The 18,215-nt window shown below is 27.9% G+C and overlaps 1 protein-coding gene across 15 annotated transcripts in view; it reads right to left on the bottom strand.

The window, feature by feature from the left end:
* Positions 1 to 3,499: 3,499 nt before the first annotated feature.
* The window catches only part of LOC145183935 (Na(+)/citrate cotransporter-like), a 28,597-nt gene continuing 13,881 nt past the window's right edge, over positions 3,500 to 18,215 (bottom strand). For 7 of the 15 annotated variants that reach the window (XM_090092854.1, XM_090092859.1, XM_090092855.1 and 4 more), the window contains 15 exons: positions 15,407 to 15,530; positions 15,052 to 15,328; positions 14,084 to 14,290; positions 13,730 to 13,774; positions 10,925 to 11,045; positions 10,451 to 10,484; positions 9,823 to 9,959; positions 9,473 to 9,592; positions 9,280 to 9,387; positions 8,251 to 8,355; positions 5,133 to 5,236; positions 4,801 to 4,910; positions 4,532 to 4,693; positions 4,248 to 4,385; positions 3,500 to 3,861 (listed from right to left, as the gene is read on the bottom strand). In XM_090092854.1, the coding sequence (XP_089948980.1) occupies positions 3,694 to 3,861; positions 4,248 to 4,385; positions 4,532 to 4,693; positions 4,801 to 4,910; positions 5,133 to 5,236; positions 8,251 to 8,355; positions 9,280 to 9,387; positions 9,473 to 9,592; positions 9,823 to 9,959; positions 10,451 to 10,484; positions 10,925 to 11,045; positions 13,730 to 13,774; positions 14,084 to 14,290; positions 15,052 to 15,328; positions 15,407 to 15,514 (1,944 nt within the window). In that variant the 5' untranslated portion in view covers positions 15,515 to 15,530 and the 3' untranslated portion in view covers positions 3,500 to 3,693. Of the gene's footprint in view, positions 3,862 to 4,247; positions 4,386 to 4,531; positions 4,694 to 4,800; positions 4,911 to 5,132; positions 5,237 to 8,250; positions 8,356 to 9,279; positions 9,388 to 9,472; positions 9,593 to 9,822; positions 9,960 to 10,450; positions 10,485 to 10,924; positions 11,046 to 13,729; positions 13,775 to 14,083; positions 14,291 to 15,051; positions 15,329 to 15,406; positions 15,531 to 16,423; positions 17,536 to 18,215 lie in introns of those variants that run through there. The other 8 variants (XM_090092864.1, XM_090092869.1, XM_090092865.1 and 5 more) reach the window with 5 other exon arrangements.

An 18,215-nucleotide genomic window follows, 5' to 3' on the forward strand; every position in this document is an offset into this window, starting at 1 on the left:
GATTCAGGTGATCAAAAAACGGCAAGAACTAAGTAAAATTTGTTAAAAATTGTAAACAAACATATTACATTTGAAAACAATTGTTTTTTGGGTCAAAGAATTCAAATTTGTTAAAAAAAACACAGCTTTAGCATTATTGAATGGTAGCAACTGAAATCAGAGGGAAAAAAATATTATTAGGAAAGTATTTAGCTTTTTCTACTAAAATATCATGCAAGAAGTGGATGAATGTGTATCCAATGGTTGAGTTTCTAATCATTTTATACTGTTTATCGCTGAGGTCAGTATTCTCTTCTAATACACTTCTTATTCAGTGTAAAGCAAGCTTTACACTCTTACTTAAAGGAAAGGTTTTATCCAGAGTTCTTTAATTTTTTTGATCTGTCAAACCTTTGACTTTTTTAAAAAAATATACTTCTTGCAGAGACTAAAAATAGAGCATGATATTCAACACCTTGTTCTTTTATTTTTTTTCTCTTTTGCTTCGCTCTCCAAGGACCACCCATTGTTTATGGGGCTTTCCAGAACCAAAATGCCTACGTTTATTCGTCATAAGATTTTCTTGAAGCCATCGATAATCTTTTTCTATAAATGAATCATGATTTCTACCACCTTGTTATAGTTTTTTCTTCACTTTTGAAATAAATGTCGCAAAAGTAACCTTTACTTTATTTATGTTCTTTTTGCTTATTTCTTCAGTTTTATTTCATTCCTCCTTCCATAATCGTAATTTATCCACTCCTAATTCACGTATAATTGGGATAAGATTTAATCTTTTTTTTGTTATTGTTTTTAAGAATCGCCAAGCTAATAAAATCATTAATATATATCAGAAAGATTTTCAGTAATTTATATAATTTTTCACTTTACACATTAAGTTTCCTATAATGTTTATGTAAATAATGTTACTTTTATGTTACAGGAAACACTGAATTTGTTAAGTAAAGCTATTTCAAATATGTAGTACTTATCGAATAATAAATCATTATTCAAAATTGACAATAAACATTTTAACAAACTTTTAAGTGGCATATGATGACAATACCATGTTTCTTGAAACTATATTTGATATATTAAAACAAATTATTTAAGTAAAAAACTCGAATTTTAGAAATAAAAATGTTATTGAGTCCATAAAAACCTTGTTTTCCGCTAGTTTCATTTGTTTTGATATAATAAACTATTGTTGAAAAATGGCGGAAAACAAGGTTTTTATAGATTCATTGACGTTTGCATTTCTTTAGTAACTCCCTATACCGAAAATGTTTGCAGCAATCCCTTTATACTCTAAAAGTAAAAGTATTAATCAATTGAAAAAGTATATATCTCCTTGGAACTCGGTGGAACATTGGTAAATATGCATATATTCGATATCATTTTAGAAAATTCTTCTCATTTGAACAAAAAAAATCAGGTTGCAATTTTTTTTTTTTCAATATATTTGAAATATATAAAGTAAAGACTTTTATTTAGATTAAAAAGTTTTATATAAAAAAAAATCTCTCATTTTTCAGATTTCTTTGAAAATAATATTAAAATTTTGAACTTCTTTTAACCATAAAGTGTTAAATATAAGTTTTATGAAAAAACATTTTTTAATTTTTAAATGAATAATTGTAATTTAATATCATTTAAAAAAGGGCACTATATAAGATTATCTTCACAGCCACACAAATTTGTTAAGAACATTTTTTCGAAGAACATTAAGGATTTCCATTTTTAATTCTTCAATGAAAGTTAGTCTTTACAAGTTCTTTTTTCTTTGATGAAAAAAAAAATTTTTTATTGAAAAAAAGCCATAAACTTTGTTATAAAAATAAAATTCATAAGAAGGAATCATGTTTTGTAAGAGTAACATGTTTTATAGCTCGTTTGTCCGTCTGATTACCCTCGAAAGAACATCAAGATGGCGAATATTGGCAATTTATTGTATGTTTTTGTACTTTCAACTTCAGATTAAAGCACTTTGCATTGATTTTGAGATCTATGTTTTTACACGATTCTTAATGAGCAAAAATTCTCTATCAGAATCAATCATAAAGGTAAGGGGTGGGGTGGTACAAAAGTGGGGGGGAGGGGGGGGGGAGGAGGAGAAAGTGTAGTAGCGACCTTTATTGGTTTACTTGAAGCATCGGCGTTGGGACTTTAATTTCAAACAAAGCTAGGCGAATGAAACAAAAATAAATTTCTTTTTCGGATTCGAATCAAATAGTTTATTTTGTTTATTGGTTTACATCGTTAATCGAAACAGACGAGCAAGACGACATTAAGTATTTTAGAGGAATTAATTTTTATTTTTCGATTGACAACGAAACCTTCAAAAATATCGCAAAAATAGATGATTTGCCGCGAATTTTACGTATTTGAATTCAGCGTAAAAGATGCGCAGAAAACATGAATAATTAATCGGCTTAAAAATCGCCATGTCAATATGCACTGTTGACTGAAGTCAAGTTTTATTTTAATACCTGCAATCCATTAAGACGCAACAATAATATATATGTACAACGCATTAAAAAATAATAATAAATTAGAAGATTCAATGATATTAGGAAGAATGACCAAGGAAAAAACTTTCCGTTTTTCAGTTGATAGAATCGGAACGTGATTACAATCAGAATCATGTGATTACAATCACATGATTCCGATTGCAAGTATCAATCATGTGATTAAAATATCAATCGTGATTACAATCGGAAGTGAATGAGTTACTCAATTTATCTTCCAAAAAAAGTCCTAGAACTGAAAAACAAGGTTTGCACAGTTAGCAATTTTTATTCATATATAAAAAAATACACACACAAAAAAAATACGAAGTTTGAGTATGAAATATTCTTAAAAATGACATCAAACGACAAATCAGTAACATTTCAAGAATTTAAAAAAAAAAGAATTAAGTAAAAAAACTATTTCTATTTAATCAAACTAATTTTTAGCAAATACTTTTTTTTTTTTTTAAAGAAAGGAACCAATTAATATAAAGCGCAATTTTAAAAACGTGTTCATAACAAAACGTTTCTATATGGGTCAAGTATAAGCTTAATCTAAGAAACAGTTTCAGCAAACTTCTTAATATTCCAGAAATAAACAAATGAAAACTGCAGATTTTTAGAAAGAGCTTTTTGATTAATGTTTGTTATATTTGTTTTTACAGGATAACGTTTCGACTCCTTAAGTTTATTCATAGCTGAATTTTTGTTTAATTTTTTTCGCGAAGCACATGATGAAAATAGAAAAACAAAATTAAAACAACATAAACCAACAGATTTTTTTAATACATAAATAGCAAATTAATGAAAATTTTCTTTCGAAAAGAATCGCTCAAGAAAAATCTGGTCTTTGATAACCTTATCTCCCAAAAACTGCAAAAAGTATCGAAGAAAGGAAGAGGAAAGTGACGTTGCTAACCAAAATTTCCCGCCAACAAAATGTATTTGCTTGTTTTTTAAAAGAGGAAAAAGAAAAAGAGAGAAACAGAGAGAGAAAAAACCAATACAAATGGTTTTTACTTTTAATACTCTCTTTAGCTTTTTTTCTTATAATACATATGCTTTATACTTACTCGAGTGTCGAAACTCTTAGTAGAAAAACGATTTGAAACTTGTTTGGGGAAGCATTTGCATCTAAAGGCGACCGCAGGATAGATAGGTAATACTCTCTCTGTAAATTAGTAGAGTTCATAAAGCACACCAACTAAAAGGATTTCTTTGCAATAGAAAAAGAGCTACATGATGAATTGGAGGCTGAGGAATACGCCCACTTTGGGAAATGACCCAAATCGTAGTATAAATATCCCCAAGTGTTAATAGACAGAGTAATAAGCAATATCCCAATAAGGTTCATTCCAAAACCAGCCTTCGCCTAAACAATTTTAAAAAAGATTACAAAATTTAAATAAATAAGAGACAGTTTTTATTTCTTGCTGATGCCAAGATCGTCATCTATTAAACGCGAAGCTTTACATTTAGAGCCTTGTACTTTGATCATAGAAAATCTGATAAACCTGGTTTTGGAATTAGCAAAGTTGCTGGTTTAAATTATCTTATAACTAAGAGACTTTTTTCTTTCTTTAAAATCCGCACACGTCATCAAATACTGATTGTAGTATATTACCTATTTGTATTCAAAAACCTTGTTTCAAAACTTTGAAAAATCATATGTATTTTTTTCCAGATTAAGTGATGTCCGCATATTTGTCTTAAGAATAACCCTAAAAATAAGAGGGTAAAGAAAGAAAATAAGCTAACCATATCTTTGACCGACAGACGACCAGTTCCAAATACAATAGCGTTAGGTGGTGTAGCTACAGGTAACATAAACGCAAATGATGCACATACTGTGGTAGGTATCATCAAAGAAAGTGGGTGAACTTTAATACTTTGGGCCTTTTAAATAGAAAATCAAAATTTCAAGACTAAGAAGTATTAACTACAGTAATTATTATAAAATAGATTAGGAACAAAACCTACACCATATTGAGAAATATCTGTTTGAAGATCTAACAGGGTTAACCATTAAACTATAAACCTACCAAAGATGCGAGAATAGGAAGTAAAATGGCAGCAGTAGCAGTATTGGATGTGATTTCTGTTAAGAAAGTTACCATCACCGAAACGATAAGAACGACTACAAAAGGTGATAGAACTTTTAAGGCAGATAGTTGGCAACTTAACCACAGAGAGAGCTTAGAAGCCTAAAACAAGAACAAAAATGCTATGCTATCTTGTCATAACATTTAAAGATTTAAAGGTAATAACTTATAGAAGTGAAGAGCTTTCTAAAAAAAAGGGAAAATCTTACTTCGCAGGCTTTTGCTAAAGCGAACCCAGCGCCAAGCAAAAACAAAACGTCCCACGGAAAAACTTTTTGCACACGTGTCCAATCCAAGATATATTTTTGCTTTTTTGATGCTAAAGAAGTTAGAAAATAATGAAAAATACGTTATAATATATAATTATGAATATGTGTAACAAAAATTAATAATGAATTATACGCGATAATAAATAATTATAATTTATACGAAATTATTTCAGGGTTTTTGCGTTTTTATTTTAGTTTAATTATACGCGATAATAAAAAATTATAATTTATACGAAATAATTCAGGGTTTTTGCGTTTTTATTTTAGCTTACGACTTTCAGGATAACCCTTTGGTTTAAATAGATGAGGAACTTGCGAAGGGAGTTGAAACAATATGAAACCAATCAATATAGCTGGTGTACCATCAGTAACAAACCTGAAAAATACATACATACATACATACATACATACATACATACATACATACATACATACATACATACATACATACATACATACATACATACATACATACATACATAAATACATACATAGATGCACACAGACATACACAAACATATAACAAGACAAGTTCAGAATTAATATTTTATCATTTTCAAAGAGTATGTTGATAAGAAATCTCTAAGAAATGGTCTTAACTATCCACCCTTGTTAACAAAGAAGCCAAAAGGAATTAATTCAGATTTGAACTTCATATATAAATAAAATGTAGTGAACAGTTAATATTGTTAGCAGTATTTATTAAAACTTTAAAGAATTTTTCCACTAAACTTTTTTGTAAAAAATTATAGACAGGCACAAGAAGAAACTGATTTCAGAAGTAAGGATACCTAACCCTTAGTTTCTAGTATCAGTTTCTCCTCAGCACCAACTATCATTAACAATAAAAGTAGTGTATACCAGAGGGTCACTGAGATTTAACGGTGTGTCGCCTAAGATTTTTTTTCATTGGTAATGATTTGTATTCAATGCATAAATAAAATAATTAAAAACAATTTTAGTGGTTAAGTATTAAAAAAAAATACAAAATTTAAAATGTGTATATTTATTATGTACTCCACTTAGAGATATGTAGGTAGGAAAAAGTCATTAGAGACTAGACTTTGGTTTTCGATTTTTTACAATTAATAAAGATTAAAACAGAGTTTCTTGTAAAAGGTATTTAAAAAAAATCTAATTTTCTGAAGTTTATTAAAAAAGGACTCTTTATGCATTTAAAACAGCCAGGTTTTCGGAGTGACATGTTTACATTCAGATGTAAGATTGTTAGTTAAAATTTATTTTAATCCGAATAAATCAGTTTTAATCAAAAACCAGCTCTGCAAAATGTCTTGAAAAAAAATAACATAAACTTTGTGAGTTATCGCAATTTTTTTTTTTTAAATCCTGTAAACTTGTAAGTCTAAATATAAAAATTATTTTAAATTAGATTTATTTTAAAAAACCTATACATAAGTTTTTATTTTATTTATTGTTAATCGCAAAAAATTGAAAAACCAAACTCCGGTCTTTAGTAGTCACAAACTCATAAAACGGATAATAGAGATATTTTTTCTATATATTGTAATCCATATAAAAGTACTTTTTCTACTTCCCATGCTAAAGAAACATTCAATCTGTAAAATGAATAAAATAAACTTAGTTCAGAACCTTTTTACTCAACTGAGAAAGATGTAAATGAAGTATAGGCTTCAAGGATCATGGAAGAAAAACTGCTTTTATTGATTTTGGAACTAAACAATTGCATGATTGCAAAATTGTAGTATTATAGTTATGTAATTATTATTATTATCATTATATATATATATATATATATATATATACAAGGTGTGTTCAAAAAATACCCGGAATTTTCGTTTCTTCGAAAAAGTATTTATTTATTTGTCTACATTAATGTTGTCTCCTTCAAAGTAGTCCCCATTAGATACTATGCACTTGTGCCAGCGCTTCTGCCAATCCTTGAAGCACTTCTCAAACTCGATCTTTGGGATAGCCTTTAGTTCACTCAGCGATGCGCTTTTAACGTCATCTATGCTTATGAAACGACGGCCTTTTAAGTTTTTCTTCATTTTTGGGAATAAGAAAAAGTCACACGGAGCCATATCTGGTGAATATGGAGGTTGGGGCATGACCACGGTATTGTTTTTGGCCAAAAAATTACGAACAAGCAACGACGAGTGAGCAGGTGCATTATCATGATGCAAAAGCCATAAACTGTTTTGCCATAAATCGGGGCGTTTTTTCGGATTGCTTCACGTAAACGTCGCATAACTTCAAGGTAATACTCCTTATTAACCGTACGACCTTGTGGTAAGAACTCATGATGAACTACGCCATTATAATCGAAGAAAACAGTAAGCAAAACCTTTACATTTGATCGAACTTGATGTGCTTTTTTTTCTTGGTGATTCAGGGTGCTTCCATTGTGACGATTGTACTTTGGTTTCGACGTCATAAATGTACACCCATGTTTCATCACCAGTTATGACCCTTTCAAGCAAACTTAGATCGTCATTGACGTCATTTAGTAGCTTTTGAGCGATGTTCATGCGATTGTTTTTTTGGTCGAAATTCAGCAGTTTTGGAATGAATTTTGCTGCCACTCGTTTCATGCCCAAAACATTTGAAAAAATGTTATGACATGAGCCAATTGATATGCCAACTTTATCAGCATTTTCTCTTATTGGGATTCGGCGATCATTCATAACCATTTTTTCCACTTTTTTCACGTTTTCATCAATTATTGACATGCTGGGTCGACCGGAGCGTTTGTCATCTTCAACGTCTTCGCGGGCATCTTGAAAACGCTTATACCACTCGTAAACTCTTGTTTTTTTCATAGCAGACTCACCATAGGCTTTTTGTAACATTTCACACAATTTGTTACGTTTTATTTCATTTTTTACGCAAAATTTAATACAAATTCTTTGACTCTTTAATTCTTCCATTTTTTAAACAAGCAAAAATCGCCGAACTCATAAAAACACGTCGAACCTTAGCGACTACTACAGACAAAGTAAACAATAAATATAGCTGAGCTTTTTATCATACGTTAGGGGAATGTATACCAACACAAACAAAAAAAAAATGCTGACAATCGGACTCTTCAAACCCGGGAAATTTAAAAGTTCCAGGTATTTTTTGAACACACCTTGTATATATATATATATATATATATATATATATATATATATATATATATATATATATATATATATATTTGTAAAATACAATAGAATTATTGTAATTACAGGCATTTAAAGTGTTGTGGTTGTTTTAGCTAAGACTTTTTTTAAGTTAAGACTAAACAAATGACAACTTTTTTTAAAAAAAAATCTTTGTAGGCTATCAAATCTATGTGACCTTCTGGTATATGAAGATATTTTTTTATATATAACTTTTTTTTTAAATTTATAGTAAAAACATTACTTCTTTTTAAACAGACTACCCCAACCAGGTATAAAATTCGGTTCTCTGAAAAACCATAAAATCACAAGAAGGAGGAAGCTCAACATCACCTCAATTTCAGCAAAACTAAAAAAAATTGTCTCAAAAAATCCACGACTGCATCATTTATGTGTGATCATAAAAATATAAAAGTATACTTAGGCTTGTTAGATCTATGGCTGTCATTTATGAATATATTTTCTTCAATGTCATCATAGATCATTAGACAGATATGTAAAATAATGACTACAAAAAATCAGTCATTTTTTAATTATGTATCACCTTAGTTATCTTTATGTGATTTCATACTCTTTACAAAATGAAGGGTTCTAATTTGTAAAAAGTAGAATATATGATTTCTTCTATACTTGAATTTTTCTTCTTTCTTTTAATAATCAGAGTAAAGTGGGGCAGTTGATTAAACTTGAACACTTAGCTTCTGATCCATTGCATTTTTATTTATTGGATTAAGGACAATTTTTAGATATTCCATAACAATGTGCTATTTATAGGTTGACAAAAAACATTTAAAACCAATATTATTTGCTGCATTAGTATTAATGTTCTAAACTAACACAGAAGAACAAACTGCAATAAAATTCAGAATAATTGCAAAGAATACTTATTCATAATAATGTGGTATCAAAAGTTATAATTATGTTAGTTTACAAAAATTTGTGTCCCAGTTTTATCAAGTGTCTCACTTAACCATGCTGTGTATGCAAAATATATAGAATCTGTATGTCCCACTTTACCTTAACATATTTCTGTTTTAAATTCATTTGTCAGAGATTCAGATTTTCTCACCTGTACTAGGAATCAATATGATTCAATTTTCAACTATAATTCTGTGACCAAACAGAAAAAAGTGTTAAAAGAGTCTTGGCTGACCCTATTGAACATTATGAGATATATTCTAGTAAGAAGTTCAAATATATAATTTTTTAAACTCTGACAAAGAAAAAAATTCCAGAAAAAGTAATGAACTACCATTGTGAACTTTTCACTTACCAAACAGGACCAAGATCATCATACTGCTGTTTCATTACTGCATAAAGTTCTTTTCCTTTTTTTGTATTTCGTTTTTTACCTCGAAAACAGAAACACAAATGCTTCCAACTGAACAAAAAATATGAAAATGTAATTAGGAAATTAACAATAAGAGAAATAATTTTATTGTCAAATAGCATTACAGTAGGTGTACCTTATTCCCATGAAAACAGCTTGGAGATAAAGCCAAGATATAATCATGAAAACACACATCAGAGGAAACGCATGAATAAACCAGAATACAAAACTTACTGTTGGACCTTTTTCAAAAATCCTAAAAGTTTGTGCAATATTGAAAAAGTAAAATTAACATTCTAAAAGTTTGTGCAATATTGTTAAAAAACTAATTTTATTTATCAAACTACTTTTATAAATATCTAAATATTTATAAAAATAATTTGATAAATATAATAATCATGAAATAATGACAAAAAAAAAAAGCAGTATGTCATTTAAAAAACGTATTTTATAGTTTACAAGTACAAAGTAAAAGTGCTTTCTTACTGTTCCATCTGACCAGATAATACAAGCTGGGGTGCTGATCCTGTTAATGTGCCTATACCTCCAATATTTGCAGAATAACAAATGCATAACATCATTCCTTTGCACAATTCTTTATGCTTTTTGACTTTTCGATGTTGCTGTGATATCAAAAGAGAAGATTTATGAGAAATTGTTCAAAACTCAATATTACAATCTTACATTTGATATTTCAATCATTAAAAATAACACAAAAATTCAAATTTGAAATTTTTTAGCATTTTATAATAGTGTTAAACTATTTTCAATACAGAGTAAGGTTTGATACCAAATCAAAACATTTCAAGAACAAGAACTTGAAAAATTAAGAGTAAATGTAAATGAGAACAATATAGTTTTTTTTACTTTCACTAATATAAGTTTTTTTTAACTCAATATTTTGTCTCATTGTTTTACTTTTTTTCAATTTCATAATTGAATTCTTTATACAGAAACCTAAAAGGTATTTTTTTTTCAACCATATTTTTTAAACAACTTGGTTCATTTCCCTTATCAAAAAGAATAAAGTATTTTTTAAAAGTAGATGATTAAACAAATTATTTTAATAGCAATAATGATTTTTATTGAGAAAGAGACTATTACATAAGTATACCGTTTCAAAAAGACAGCTGCTACTTGCTTCTGTGCTAAACAACAATACTAATTCATGGTTATTACACTTAACGATAAGAAAAATAATCAAAACAAAGAAGTGTTGCAACTATTGAATGAAGAATAAAAACTAAAAAAGAACTTCAAGGAAACAAAAAAGAAACTGAAAGAATTTAACAAAACATTGTCAATTAAAATTTTAAAGATATTTCTTGTAAAACAATTTTCTATAAAAATTTAAAATATTTTCTGTAAAAATTTAACATGTGTTAAATATTAACATTTTAAGTACATAATTTTTAAAATATTGCTTTTGTTGAAAACTTTCTCTCTAACCATTAAATTTTTCATGTCTGTTTATATAAAATAGGTGCTCCTACTTATACTTTAGAAGACATCAGTCACTGAAAGCAAAATATTAATTTTGTAAAGAGTTTAAAACTTCAAAAAAAAAAAATGATAATAATAAACATACATTGTTATTTGTGATTCCATAAACCCATTATCTGTTTCTACTCCATGCTCTGCTTCAGCTTTGTGATCTGCTTCAGATTTGTGATCTGCTTCAGCGCTGTGTTCTGTTTCAGCTCCATGATCTATATTAAAATAAAATACTAAAGTTTGTTAATTTCATTAATCAATGTTAGGTAAGGGAATGGTTAGGATCATTGAATTAATAAATGGTTATGGGTATTAGTTAGGGAATGGTCCTAGTCTTTTTCATGACTTGTCTTTATATTAGGGAAAGGTTATGGTCTAGAAAAAAGACCAAACAATTTTAAAAATACTACCTTAGATACTAGAAAATACTTGGTATAGTTAATATATAGAGCCCATTAATTTAATTCAAAATATACTTTCAAGCTTCATAAAAACCAAGAACATAAAGAGCTGAATGGTGTAAAAAAATAAATTAACAACTAAAGCTAAATATTTTTAAAAATTTATGTAAATGAACTTGGAACATGCTAGTGTGGCAACTGCATTGTTTATAAACAAAGATATTTTTGTAAACCATGTTATCAAATAAAAATAAAAAACTTTGAAAAAAGAGCTCATAGATTTGTAGATATAATAACAGTTGCCAATTTTTCTTTCCTCAAAAATTAACATCTGTATTATTGACTTAATATTATCAGATTTTTTGTATCCGGTTCATAATTATCAAAAATCAATATGCACTCATAATCTGTATGATTTTATCAATTTGTCTTTATAAACAAGTATGTAATTGTGAGTGATATTTAATTTTAAAATTAGTAGCCAAAATGTTTTAATCTTTATTAATGTCTCATTAATATTCATAATTACTTGCATTAAAAAATTTGAAAAACAGAGAAGTTCAAAAAGGTTTATACAATAAAAATTCTTAAATGACACATTAGGAAGATGAAATGTGACCTATACTCTCAAGTGTCTAATTTGAGTTATATTAGTACCAAAAATTTAAAGTGGACAATCCAGCAGACAATTCAAAAAGCTGGCCTCTGTGGAAACCCACCATAGAAAATGAATATCAGATATGACGTCTGAGAAGATAACATTCAAGTTGGTTGGATATATATATGCAATCATTCCAAAACTCTACATCACCCTAACAAAAAATTTTTGTAGATAGAAATAATAAATATAGGCTGCACATATAGAAGATGCAGTAATATCTATAGTAAAGATGTGGTATCTATATAGTTATAGCAAAAATGTTGACAAAATTTTAAAAAAAGTTAATTTTATTTGAAACCCTAGGCACAAATGTTTTATCATTTTGATAAACAAATCAAAGAGTTCATAATTTACTAAAGCCTGCAATCTCTAGGGCATTGACATCACAAGGCTTTTTTGGTTGTAACTGGAGTACTTTCTATCAATTTCTACAATAGTGCTGTTTTTAAAGTTTCTTTTGCCAACCTCAGCTGTTGCTAATGATCCCTAAATCAAATTGTCACCTCCATGCTTGATTTTGGGAATGTTTATTAGATTTATTTCCTCATTTTTGTTTTGCCAATCTTTTCTATAGTTGTTACTTTCAAACATTTTGTACTTACTTTCATTAGCACACAGAAAACTTTTCCAAATCTTATGTCATTTATCAACATGGTGCAAAGCTTAGTCCTTCTTTTCAGATTTGTTGTAGGATTTTTTCTAGAAATATTTATTTCTGAAGATTCTCTAATAGTCTCTACAGTACAGTCTTTCCAGTGGCTATTAGAATGTATTCTGATAAATTTTTAAAACTCTGTTAAAATTTCAACCTTGGGAAAATTACTATGTGTTTTATTAAACAAATTATTAGTAGTTTTATAGTTTTTCATATTTTTAATGACATTTTTCAACAATTTATGCAATTTTGTTTTCATAATTTTTTTATCTTCCACAGCTCATATTCCTTATACCAATAGAAGTTTACTCTTGCCATTTTTACTGAATTTATAACAACCTTAACACTTCAGATTTTAAACTAATACAGAAGTTTAAATTGTTATCTTACAACCTATTAATTAACTGAATTTTGCCATGTAGTCTTTTGTAATAAAACCTTACTCTTCTCTAGATAAAAATTTTTATTTTGTAGATATAAAGACAAATTATATTTGTGTAAATATACTTTAACTATATATATGCACAGAATACATTTATAATTTCAGTCTGTTTTTTAAATAAATACAGCTTATCTATGAATGATGTAGAATTTTGTGATTGACTGCAGTTCTTAGTTTTTATCTGGAGAAAAAACGGCGAAGCATTTAGCCTCAAGGAAACACCATCCCCAAGGTCAATTATGATGGTGTAAGCAAAATGCTTGGGTATTTTTTAGTCAATGGGTCTAGAAACCTTTTAAAAGTAAAGCAAAAGGATAAATCATCTACGACAGTCTGTATAAAAACTGAAGATTCAAAATGCACATCTGGCAAAATATGATCCAAAAATTACAACTAAAAAGGTAAAGAAATGATTAGCAACAATTTGGAGTGACCAAACTGAATCTTGATTAGATTCATTTATCAGTTGACTAGTAACTGAATCTAATCAAGAATATGTGGAAAAAAATTTCAACCTCAAGAAACAAGAGACTTAAATGTGTAAATCTGTCACCATTTATAAAAGCTGTTTAATAGTTATGATGAAAAAAGGATTGCCACTAATTAAAGAACAATAGCATGAGTAGGAATAATTATGGACATGGGATGTGTATATTTCTACTTCAGAATATATAAATATGGCCTAATTATGTTTCAAAATATTACTAATGAAAATTTTAAACAAGTTAGTTTTATATTACCTTTCTTGATATTCCCAATAGATATTGTTGTTAGTAGATTTTGTTCTGCAGTGAAAAGGTTAGTCGATAAAAAAAATTAAAGATTTGAAGAAGGTAACTAAAGCAATAACAGTAATATTCAAACTAAAAGACATATTTCACAGTGTACCTTGAGTTATAATGTAACTTGAATAAAAATGTAAATTGAATTATAATTTAACTTAAAACTTAAAATAAATTTAATGCAAAAAGTTTTTTCTTTAAAAAAAGTCTTTAAGTAAAAGGACATTTTGTGGATAATCTAAAAGAAGTCTTGAAGTAAAAATGAATATAAATAATAATAAAAAAACATTAATAAAATAAAATCTTTTTTACTTTCATGAGCTTTTAATTCAATAGATTTGATCATGACGTGTGATATCTTTTTTGAAATTACTTCATTAACTTCTTCTCTGCTACTATCTTCACTTGAATAATAACTATCCAGTTGTTTAAGGACAGCTTCCATTATAGGTGTCATCATTGCTGTTGTAGCAGTATTAGTAATCCACATGGATATAAATGCAGTAACCATCATAAAACCTGAGAAACAGATTCTTTTTTAACAAATGTCACTTGAAAAATCAGGTTTTAAATTATAATGTAAAATAAAATTTGGAAAAAAAACTTGAAAAAGTAAAAATAAGCAATAAAAAGTGAAAATGGTCAATCAACGTATTGCTACTTGTTATTATTAACAAGTAAACATATATTTTTATAGTTAAACCTTAAATTTAATTCTTTTCATACATATTAAATCCTCTCTCATTACTGGATTTTGAAATGTAATGGCATTTAAGTACCAAATTCCTAAAGTACTAACAGTGATCATAAGTTCAAGCAAAGTTAAATGTTTGGTTTGAATTTTGGATCCCCATATGATGTCTGTATTTTAACCAACTGTATAACTACTGCATGAGATTTACAAAAACACTCTTGTTTGCTCTTAAGAAAAATTACATAAAAAGGCCATAAATTCAAGGTTCATTTAATGTAAGATCTACAGATTTTGGAAATTATTTACTTTATAAGTAAAGTAAATAAGTATAGTATAAGGAAAGTATAGTAAATTATTTACTTTATAAGTAACTTATTACTGACAACCATAAATGACAATAATAAAAAATAGTTTAGCAAAACTATTTTTTTGTTTTTGTCAGTTATGGGTGCTGAATCTAAATAGTTAATCAGTAGTATTTAAAACATAACACTGTTTAATTGAAGAAATTCTCAGACTAATCAACTAGCTAACCAACTAATCAACTATAAATCTTTTCTCAATATCATCCACTAAATATATCTACCTAGCATAAGTCTTCGTGGCTGGACTCCAACTAATAGCAAAATTTTAAGTGCAACTCTTTTGTGAACATTCCATTGTTCTATAGCAACAGCAATAAGTAGACCACCCAACAGAAGAATATTTGTATCCTTCATATACTCCAGGCATACAACATTTGCTTCCAAAATCCCAAAAAGTGGGAACAATATCAACGGGAGCAAAGATGTTACTGCAAGTGATGTAGCTTCAGTTATCCAATATATAGCCATAATAGCAATAGCATAAGCAGTACGGCTAGCCTAAAAAAAAGTTAAAACAATTTTTAATTTAAATTTAATTTATTAAAAAGTTAAAATTCATTAAATTAATTATTTTACCATTGTGTCAGATAAGATGGGCAAAGGCATTAAAAGAAGTGGAGTTGCTACAAGTATTATGATATGCTTGTTTGTTCGAAGCCATGGTAACACTCCAGAATCACACATTTGTTATATGAAGCCCCTATAACAACAAAAATCACTTAATATGTTTAGTAGAACTAACAAAATATTTTAAAATGCAAAAACAACCAAATTTTATAAAAATAAATGAATTCAAAATTAAAATAATTTAAGAGAATAGCATTTATATTTTGCTAAACTTAGTATAAAAGCCAAAACTTAAGTTACAGAAATTTGATTTAGAAAAAAGTGCTTTACAGACAAGTTTATTTTGAATACTATATTTAAAGTGACAATGCACAAGTATAATATTTTTCAAAAGTTATACATGTATAGCATACGCAACTTTTGAAAACTATTTTAATGCAGTATAGAAACTGCAATGGTATCTTTGCAATTAAATACTGAATTAGAATGAATTGTATATATTTCTAGTTTTTACATAATTAGCAGCAACCAGCTCAGTAATCATTTTATCTCTGGTTGAAAATTTGATGTATAGTATTTCATAATATTTAATCCTCCCCCCTCTCCAAAAAAACTCCACCTGCTGACCCCCCTGCTCCTCAACATGAAATCCTGGCTACATCTTGTATGCATGTATGTATGTATGTATGTATGTATGTATGTATGTATGTATGTATGTATGTATGTATGTATGTATGTATGTATGTATGTATGTATGTATGTATGTATGTATGTATGTATGTATGTATTTATGTATGTATGTATGTATGTATGTATGTATGTATGTATGTATGTATGTATGTATGTATGTATGTATGAATGTATGTATGTATGTATGTATGTATGTATGTATGTATGTATGTATGTATGTATGTATGTATGTATGTATGTATGTATGTATGTATGTATGTATGTATGTTGTATCAAAAAAATTCCATTAAAAAAGTATGTATTTTAACAACAAATTATCAACAATCATAATCTTACAGAATCACACCAATACTTGGAAAAGCGATTCATCTTCTTTGCTGTATTGTAGTTTCATCCAAAATAAGCATTCTAACTTCTGTGTAATGTTGTCTGAGATAATTTTTGCATTATATGTAAATTTAGGATTTGCATCAGATAAACATAATCCACCAGGGTTGATACTGGATTTCAATCAAAATATTTACACAAATTTCTCATTCACAAATTTTAATGATACATCCTTGCTTAAATACCTAATCTAATGATATGATTTATTATGATTCTTTTATAAAATTTTTTTTTCGCATCTTTTTAACTCTTTCACTTAAGTTTCATGTTTGGAGCATAAACAAAAAACTAAATTTGTTAAGTGTAGATTTTAAATAGACTATGTGTAATAATATGCAGAAAATAGCTGCTGATGGCTTATGACCTGATCCTTAAAGAAATAATAGAGATATATAATACTAATTATGTTTGAAGAAAACAATCTTAACTAATTTCACATTATGATGCTGAACTATGATGACATAAGGATAAGATATAATTACAAGATGATGATGATGATAATGATGATGATGAAGATGATGATCATGATGATGATGATCATGATGATTATGATCATGATGAAATGCAGTCATCATATATAAAATTAAAACATAATACTTAAACTCAATTATTTCTGTATATGTTCATTTCATTCAATTCACCAGCTCTAAAATTCCAAACCTCATATCTAATGGACTTCTTCAACATGTCAATGTTCATTCGAATGTTCTTCATTCAAATGTTCTTTTGAAAGCTAACGCCAAAGCAAATTGCTTTCCTTTAAAACCTTCTCTTATATAAATAATTAAAGATTGGCATGAGCAAAATCATGTCACAAAATCTGTATTTTCCTATTACAAAAAAATAGAAAAATATTTTTTTCAATTTAAATGATGTGATTTCTCTATTCCTTTTTTCCAATTAATTAGTTCTTTTCTTCTATTTTTTAGATATTGGAGCCTGTCTAATAGACCAGATTACGTTCGCAATTTGACGGTTTTTTTGTTCGAAAATTCTTTATTTCTATACCATGAAACTCAAAATACGGAAAAAATATTCGTAGAGCGGACAATATTCATATCTCGGACAATATTCGTTTCACGGCATTATTCGTAGCACGATTATTTGTCCGTGATACGAACATTTATCTATTCAAAAAAAATTCTATGAAACATTCACAACAATGAATAAACCATTGTAACTACGAACATTAATTTTTAAATTGTTGTAACAAACAGATAAAGGTTTTTATTTTTCCACTAAACTAAACGAAAAACGGAAGGTTATTTAATTTTCAAAGTCAAACTTTTACTATCCAGTGCAATTTGTTTTTGTTTTGCTTAATTAAGAAAAAATTTTATAAAGTTCTAGAAAAAATGTGAATATTGCCCTAATGTTGGGGTCTGTTAGTTAAAAGTAACTTGCAAAAGAGGAAAAACAAAATTTTTAACATAATTCTTATTTTTGTAGTATGTGAAAATTTTTAAAACAATAAATTATTTATCCTTTGGTGTATGGGATAAAATTACACTTTTTGCAATAAAACCTTAAGGATGCCATCACATCTAGGGTTTTTACATCACCCTTTTTTTTTTTACTAAAAACAGGCTAAGGCCCAATGCCGTCACTTAGAGTGGTATTGGACCTTAGCCTTTTTTTCTTTGCACCAAGGAGACTTTTAACTGTTTTAGATGAACAACCTCATTTGCTGTCCCCCAATGTTTTACCAGCTTTCATTTTATCAGTTGCTCCTTTTTACTTG

This window comes from Hydra viridissima, unplaced genomic scaffold (assembly GCF_058129835.1).
Source record: "Hydra viridissima isolate aposymbiotic clone 2 unplaced genomic scaffold, HvirCarnegie_v1 scaffold_7, whole genome shotgun sequence".
NCBI classification, from domain to species: Eukaryota; Metazoa; Cnidaria; class Hydrozoa; order Anthoathecata; family Hydridae; genus Hydra; species Hydra viridissima.